Here is an 8,134-nt window from a genome sequence, read left to right on the forward strand (position 1 = left end):
TATACGAGTATTATACCAGTTCTAATCCTACTTTTGTGGGATAAAACTGTAAGACTCGATAAACTCGAATACTAGTTTGCACTTTGCAGATTGGTGCAGCACGACACTATAGGTCCTGAAGCCAAAAATGACGAAGTAAAAACAAATAACTTGAAATGACTAGAAATCACCTGAACCCAAGATGATCTCACTAGCGAAGCCAAATACCCCGAACCCAAAATTATCCAAACTTGAAAAAATCCTAACCCAAAACAACAGAAACAAGAAATGACCTATCGGAAACCGGGATCATAGGTAACAAAATCCCTTCCATCTACAATTTATAGACACTAAAGGAGTTTCTGATGTCAACACTGAGATCAAAATTATGAACTAAGAATTTATTAACAAAGAATCATAATTTTAAGAATAAAAATGGAGGCATCATTATATCTAAGTCTAACTGTAATTGTATATTGCATTGACAAGGGAAAATCAACAAGAACCACGAAAACGATACCAAAGGAAGATCAACCACACGTAGGCAATGTCAGCTCCGTAGAAATATAGCATTGAAGAGCAATGCCATTCGTTTATCCCCTTTCCACTGGTACTTTAGATGTATTCAGTTCATTGAAAAACCGCAACAACAATGTTTTGGTGCCCTCTCCATCTTGATCAATTTGCCAGCATAACATTAAAACAGAACTTAGAGATCTCACGAGCAAATATGACCTATGGAACATGTATTTGTGTTGGTTTTAAGTTTCGCTATATAATGTAGCAAGGTAAAAACCGCATACCTTCTTCAAACGAACACAATTAATTATCGTCATCTGATGAAGAACTATAATCTTCTACCCTTCGCTCAGCAATAGGGAGAAGGTGATCTGATACTGGAGTCAGTGGAAGATGATGCATGCGACCCCTCCTTTTTATGTGATATTTTCGGCTTGTCTCTAACCTCTTTACACACTTTATCCAAAATTACCAAGAAATCCCGTACGACAACAAACAAGCGTATACCCTCGTCTTTTTTAACGTTACCATGGAAATAATTGCCGGTTTTCTTTACCAACTCCATGATTCTTTTCTCTTCCTCGATCAATGACTTGACTTCAACCTCAGCCTTCTCAACCAAACTCTTTAATGCTTTTTGGAAACCACTATCCTCCTCCAAACCTTTCATCTCCGAGTTCAAGAAATCACGTGCTTTTAGGAGTGAATGCCCGAGTTTAATAACAGTTCCCGTTAAGTTTTCAGCATCAATAGCCGCAGCTTTCTTGACATTTTCGAGTTCACTACTCAGATGTGAAACCGCCTTAAACCCAAGGTCGTGGTAGTGGTCTTCTGGATCATGGGAAACATCCTCGAGAATATCGTTGGATTTTAAGCTGTTAAAACTTTCACTTTCTCTTTCAGCATGGGCAGCTTTCAAACCTTCAGTACGTATTATTTCTAGGACAACAAAATGCAATAGTGTGGTCTTTCCATCTACTCCTTTAACATCCGATAACTTCAAAAGTGTATCGAGCTTGAAAGCTTGTGCACCACCATGGAATGTCCCATCGTTCATGCGATTTCCAGTTTTCAGAACAGCTTCTAAAAGCTTGAGGAATAGCCGACTACCTCTTAAATCCTTGCAAGCAACCTGCCAAAAGACATCCTCGATTCACATTTTGTTAACTTTTTAAAATATATTTCCGATGCATGATATTCGTTGTATAAAATCATGCAAGTCATGAAATTTAAAATCTAATGACCAACCTCTAATGTCTTGAAGGACTCTTTAGTGGCAGAAACATCCTCTTTAAGAGAACACATAAAAATCAGAGCTTCTATTCGTTTAAAAGCAAAAGGGATGTCAAGCAATTGTTTTAGGAATTGCTCGGACAGACCGAGTTGAGAAAATTCACCCCTGAATGTTTTAAGTTTGTGTTCTTCATCGGATGTTGGTGCCATCTTCAATAATGTCTGAAGGAGTTCAACTGGGAGGTCATTTCCTGGTATCAAACGAACATATTAGAATATCATGATTGGAAACTTAACACATTAGTACTATCTCTTTTTCTGTTACCAAAAAAGAAACACGGTCCTAAGAGTATGGTTAGCTGCAAAAAAATGTTCCCGTTTGACATTTTCAAACATTAGCATAATCTTAGTTACACTAGATATATAAAAGATGGTAATCACATTCTTTATCAGCTTAGAGGGTAGCTAACTCTATAGAAGATTTCCAGATTCCATAGACACTGGATGTTAGTGCTACTTTCCAGGATCAAAAACTGGTAAAAATGCTTAAAAATTTGCTCGGAAGCTCATTTTTGAAAGGATGTATAAGGGAGAAATCACCTTCACGAAGTGCATCACATACTTCTTTAGTGGTTACATTCAATGCCCGCAAAAGGATTGCTAAATTTTGTGCTTTCTTGGGTTCAATGAGTTGAACATACTGAGGTCCCTGATCCTGTGCAGATGGCTCTTTCTTACCAGTTTTCTTGTTTTTTTGACCTGACGCCCCAAACAGAGTTTCAATCAGCTCCTCACTGAACCTGCAAAAGCAGTATTGAGTCTATCCCATACTGATGTGTCGGCATTAAAAATTAAAAGCAAAAAACAAGTAGGGAATTTGATACATACTGGAATGATCCAGCTTTGATCTGATCCCAGACCATTGCATTGTTTGGCTTGGCTGCAACTTTATCCCAGAAAAAGGGCTTTAGTTTGGCTTTAGAAGTATTGGCATCATTTCCTGCTGCACTCGATCCATCACCAGATTTAGCATTTGAATGTTGTGGTCCACCTGGCAGTTTAGGCACCTTGGGACCTGGGGGCACTGGTGGAGGTGGCTTAGGAGGAGAAGTGGGAGGTTTAGGCGGTGACATTGGTTCAGGAGGTCGGGGTACATTGGCAGAACCAGTTGGTGCAGGTGGAGGATTGGCTCCAACCTGGTTAGGAGGTTCAGAAGGGGCAGCATCCACTCCACCAGAAAGACCATTCACCAGAGGTACCGCAGCTGTGGAAGTTCCTGCCTTTCCTGCAGGCTGAGGTACCACCGAATTAGTATCACCTGATGTAGCAGAAGATTCAGCTGAGGCTTTGGAGGCACCCGAACCGGCACCAGCAGCGGCAGCGGCAGTGGCAGTGGCAGCAACGGCAGTGGCAGCAGCACCAGCAACACCAACAGTTCCAGGTGATGACTTTCCGTCAGAGGAAATTTCTAGAGCAATACTGTCATCAGTTGAATCCTTATGCTCGTTTGATGCTTTACCTATCTCTCCTGCATTAGATATAAAAGCATATGCATGAGAAGAACCTATAAAAAAATGATAAAAAATTTATCAAAAGTTTCAATATAACAAGAGTGTGCAGGAAAGTATATACCGCCGGAGATGGGCTTCTTATTGATTTGCTTACGGGAGCATAAAGAGAGGAACAACAATGCAGCAATGGCTGTTACTAATGCTGTCGCAATACAAGCAATAATAAGTGTTCTCAAGCTAGTTCCTTTTTCTTCCAAATGACCTTCATCGTGATGTGAATTGTTCTGAGGACTAAGGACTGGAGGTGGATGTTGGTTAGAACGTGTAGGAACTGGTGGAGGGAGTGAAAATGGTGGACGTTTTAATGGAGTTGGCCTAACATCAGGAGCTTTGGAATCAGCAGCTTCAGATTCAGGAACTTTGGAATCAGAAGGGGCTGGGGCCAGATTTGGGGATGATGATGGTGATGATGATGGAGATGGAGATGGGGATGATGATGGGGATGATGATGGTGATGATGATGGGGATGATGATGGTGATGGTGATGGGCCTAAGTCCGAGTCAGGGGCTTCTTCAGTGTTCTTAGAGCCTAAAATCCTTCTAGGAACATCATGCCTGCGAAATAATAACTTGACATAGCTGGTGTACCAAGGCTTACTATCTTCCTTAGATACTTGGAATATGAGATGATTATTTCTTATGCAATTAGAAAGAACATGCTTTAACTCAGGATGGCGAATATTAACCAAGCTCCGAATGTTTTCTTTTGCCGATGAGTAACCCGCTGTATGGATAACATTGGAGAGTATTTCCTCTAGACGGCGTAATTTGGGATCTACAAAAGCATACAGTAAATCATTCAAATCTTGTCTGCAATTTATCCATAACAATCCCACCTGCAAGCAAACAATTTATACAATGTTTTAGCAACTGGCAACAAAACTCAGTTCCCACTTCCTAACATACATTTCCTTTAATCTATGTTGTCAATATCCAATGCCACTATCATCCGTAAATATGACATTTATTCAACCATGAACTTTTTATTGATCTTTCTTGTATACACTCTAAGTTTTAAAAACATTATGAAACAACATGGTTGAAGACAAGTAGGAGTGCACCTCGAATACCAAATACCTCTTTCGGTTTTCAAAAGTTTAGCTTTCGGCTTAGTGAAAGAACTTCATTTCCAACATACATATATCAATGCATTAGTACACACTACACTCTAATGTCAGTTTTCCGTTTCCCCACTTCCAACCAACTCATAAACATGCCAAATAGATCAACAATACACTGCTTATTATAAAGATCATTAATGTCAGCATATACTGCATGTACTTGAAAACTCGAATACGTAATGCCCCTCGGTTTTTTCAAAACTCTAGCTATTGGGATAGTAAAAAGAACTCTATTTCCAGCGTATCTTTCAACTCGATGCATTCGAACAATACACTGACATTTTTCAATCTTGAATGCTTGCAAAAAACTTAAAAAACATACCAAATATATAAACAATACTGAAATTTCAAAATCTACTGTTAAAACCTCTAATTAATCACTAAAGATCATTACATATTATACAAAGAAAACCAGCATAATTCCAAACGTTTCATTAAAAAACATGTTAAACCATTGCTACCCTCCCAACAATAAAAGGCTAAAGCAATAAACAAGTCATAATTCAAGGCAATGGACATTAGTTTAAACAAAAAACAAATCACATAAAGGAAATGAATTGAAGTTAAAGAGCTAATGAAAGTAGAGAAATTTCCTTTTTACCCGATTTTCATTAATCTCCCCAGTTGATGGATCAACTAATATATTAAGAAATGCTTCTTCTGCAGCACTTCTATAATCCAAAATGATTGCCAATGAAATACAAAGCAAAGTTACCAAAAATATCAAACAAGGAATTTTTTTGCCACCCATATTTCCTTGTATCATAGGCATTATCACAAGCAGATAAAGGACCCCTTTTCATTTCATCAATATCCAAAGCCACTCAATGCCAAAAAAATTATAAGAATTCAACCCGACCCGACCCAAAACCCTTCCAAATGCTGTCATCAAAAGTTCAAACCTTAGAACATGTGGCACCAACTCCCTCAAAAAGAAACCATTGAAACCTGCTAGGAAAATAAGCAGATTTTTCCTCAGAAACTTTATGAAAGATTGAAACTTTGAATCAAAACTCAAGAAAAGAAACAAAACCCAGAATTTATCTTTCTTTACAAAGCCAAAAAATTGGGATCAAAATAAAAAATTTACCAGAAAGGATATGATCAATAGAGCTTAAAATAGAAGCCAAAAAAATATAAATAAATTTCAAAATCCCTTCTTGGCAACTTTGACCATATCCAATCAATGGCAATTGTTCAAAAAAATGTTGAATAAGCTTACAATGCATGTAAAAAGAAGTTGACAAGGAAGAACTTTTGCTCTTATTGAAAAAGGGTTCTTACATTGAGCTGACAAAATGTTTCAAGGTTTTTTTTTCTTGGTGGGATTCTGAATTTTTTTTAATTGTATTCTGATAACAAACATTTAGTTGAATTATTATTTATAGTAATATGTTTATATTAAATATAGTAATCACAATTGTTAATTTGATGATTTTGCAACATACCACCAACATCCTTTTGTGTTTTTTGAGGGGGTTTGAAATGAAATTTTACCAAAAGAAAAGCTGTTTATTGGAGTGAATTTTGGAATAATTAGTGGAGTAATTAAATATTTGTAGTTGTTTTCAATAGATAAGTTTAGATATTATTTTTGTTTTGAAAATATGGATATTAAAATTTTTAATTTTGAAACAAATGGGATATGTTCGTTGTTGTAACCAAATATGAGAAATCTTAGATTATAATCAATAAAAGAATCTCATTTTATTATCCATTCGGAAGACACATTTCTTTTAAATATCAATTGCATAATATTCATTTAAATCTATTCGGGATACACAGTCAGATAAGATACAACATATTTAATTTAATTCATTTTTTATTTTACATTATAATATCACTATAACGACGCTATTTTTATATTAACTACACTTTAGGTAAATGCAGTAGTTATTACATTTTATTCCATTAACATCTTTGAAACATATAAAGTAGAAAAAAATACTATAAACATTTTATATTAAAAATTAAATTACATTTAAACATCTAATTATCCCATCAACAACATCAATTTTAAATGATGAAATTAAAAAAAAAAACAAATAATTTATTTTTGATAACTTAACTCTAATATAAAAGCTCCAAAATACTTTTTACGAATTTCTTACAATCCAATTTTCATTAAAAAAAATGGTTACAATTTCCAAAAGTAAAAATATAAAAATAAAACTCTGTATAAGAAAAGTTCAACTTAGAATCATAATCTCAACAAATTTGGGGATAAAAGAATGCCTAGAAACATTTTAACCCAACAAAAATGTATTTTGTATCTAGATTTCCAAACTTAGAACATTTAACCTGACAAATGTATATAAAACTTCAACCCTTCTACAAAAATACCCCACAAACTTCAATAAATGCAAACATTAATCAAAATGGAACACAACTCTCAACCCCCTCCCCCCTCCCCAGGATGACAACACATCATTTGAATCACATTTGAAATAACAAATAAACAAGTAGCTTACTAAAAATAGTCTCAAAAAAACAACACAATTGAAACTCAAGTGTTGCATTCATTTCATTAATGAATGATTGAACAATAAAATGACAAAAATGGATCACAACTCTTCTATAAAGTAGAAGATAATGCTTGATGATTCATTCTATTCACATTCAACCAAAAACCCCTAAAGCTACCTTATTCTACCTACTAACTAAACACTATCAATAAACTACAAACTTAATAAATAAAAAACTAAGTGAAACAACATTCAAAGCTAATACCCATGATGGTTTCAATCTAAGAATCACGTAAGCAGAGGGAGATAAATCAGGGGGTTCCCTTAGGGTTTTATGAGTCTAAACTGTTGACATAATCTAATCTTCATCACCTCCAGATGCCTTTGAGGAAGTTCCAGCTTTCTTGGGAAGGAGGAGATTGTGGATGTTGGGCATCACACCACCGTTGGCAATCGTGACATCTCCAAGTAGTTTGCTTAGCTCTTCATCGTTCCTTACGGCTAGCTGAATATGACGTGGCACAATTCGGGTTTTCTTGTTGTCTCTCGCTGCATTTCCAGCAAGCTCAAGAACCTGAAACAAACATGTAATATTCAATAAATATATATAATAATAGATACAAAGATACCATAATGTCTTCTGATTTGAATTATTAAGGTATGAATTTTCACCAAAAACATAAAAATTGGAAAACAGTAGCAAATTTGGGGGAAATTAAACCCTAGTTTTCCAGCCCGACGGAAACAGAAAGATACTGTTTTTTTTTAAAACATAGAAACTATTGAAGGTTTCTCACATTTGAAAACTTAATCGGAAAATCTTTTCTTCTAATAACTAAATGAACAATGAAATTCGAAACCCTAGATTAGGTTACCAAACCAAATAAACACCTCATTTAACCAAATTTACCGATTATACCTAAGAATTTAAAACAAATGAATTACAAAAAGAAAATCATCGCAATACCTCAGCGGCAAGATATTCAAGAACTGCGGCAAGGTAAACCGGAGCTCCAGCGCCGACTCGTTCAGCATATTTCCCAGCCTTAAGGAACCGAGCTATACGACCCACCGGAAATTGAAGCCCGGCCTTGCTACTCCTCGATGTCGCCTTCTTCGAGGCTCCCGATCCGAGAGTTTTGCCCCGACCCGCCATTTTAGATCAGCAACGAAATTATATGAAATGAGAAATATAAAAAAGAGTTGGGGCTTGCGGGAGAGTGGGTAGAAAGTAAAAGATATACAA

At 35.9% G+C, this 8,134-nt stretch overlaps 2 protein-coding genes across 5 annotated transcripts; both read right to left on the reverse strand.

Annotated features, from left to right (window-relative positions):
• Positions 1 to 290: 290 nt before the first annotated feature.
• On the reverse strand, positions 291 to 5,799 carry LOC107939636 (formin-like protein 5). 4 transcript variants are annotated; one of them, XR_005925390.1, is made up of 8 exons: positions 5,708 to 5,799; positions 5,025 to 5,371; positions 3,364 to 4,138; positions 2,620 to 3,259; positions 2,332 to 2,531; positions 1,747 to 1,982; positions 783 to 1,645; positions 291 to 652 (listed from the first exon to the last, which is right to left on the reverse strand). XR_005925390.1 is itself a non-coding variant. In XM_016872992.2 (7 exons), exons 2-7 carry the CDS (start codon positions 5,193 to 5,195, stop codon positions 848 to 850), a joined length of 2,820 nt encoding a protein of 939 aa, XP_016728481.1. In that variant the 5' UTR covers positions 5,196 to 5,371; positions 5,708 to 5,799; the 3' UTR covers positions 291 to 847. The 4 variants fall into 4 exon arrangements, 2 of the variants coding, with proteins under 2 accessions (XP_016728481.1, XP_016728482.1); XR_005925389.1 differs by having other exon boundaries at positions 291 to 714; XM_016872992.2 differs by having other exon boundaries at positions 291 to 1,645.
• A 1,123-nt stretch (positions 5,800 to 6,922) lies between these two features.
• Positions 6,923 to 8,134, reverse strand: LOC107939646 (histone H2A.6). The gene is made up of 2 exons (XM_016873008.2): positions 7,856 to 8,134; positions 6,923 to 7,462 (listed from the first exon to the last, which is right to left on the reverse strand). The coding sequence occupies exons 1-2, from the start codon at positions 8,042 to 8,044 to the stop codon at positions 7,247 to 7,249; spliced, it is 405 nt and encodes a 134-aa protein (XP_016728497.1). The 5' UTR covers positions 8,045 to 8,134; the 3' UTR covers positions 6,923 to 7,246.

Source organism: Gossypium hirsutum, chromosome A04 (assembly GCF_007990345.1).
Source record: "Gossypium hirsutum isolate 1008001.06 chromosome A04, Gossypium_hirsutum_v2.1, whole genome shotgun sequence".
Classification (NCBI taxonomy): Eukaryota; Viridiplantae; Streptophyta; class Magnoliopsida; order Malvales; family Malvaceae; genus Gossypium; species Gossypium hirsutum.

Coding starts and splice junctions, on each gene's coding strand:
- LOC107939636 (XM_016872992.2), bottom strand. CDS start 5,195: ATGCCTATGATACAAGGAAATATGGGTGGCAAAAAAATTCCTTGTTTG. Junction 4,139..5,024: donor GGGAGATTAATGAAAATCGG/GTAAAAAGGAAA, acceptor GTTTGCTTGCAG/GTGGGATTGTTATGGATAAA. Junction 1,983..2,331: donor ATGTGATGCACTTCGTGAAG/GTGATTTCTCCC, acceptor GTTTGATACCAG/GAAATGACCTCCCAGTTGAA.
- LOC107939646 (XM_016873008.2), bottom strand. CDS start 8,044: ATGGCGGGTCGGGGCAAAACTCTCGGATCGGGAGCCTCGAAGAAGGCG. Junction 7,463..7,855: donor TTGAATATCTTGCCGCTGAG/GTATTGCGATGA, acceptor TGTTTGTTTCAG/GTTCTTGAGCTTGCTGGAAA.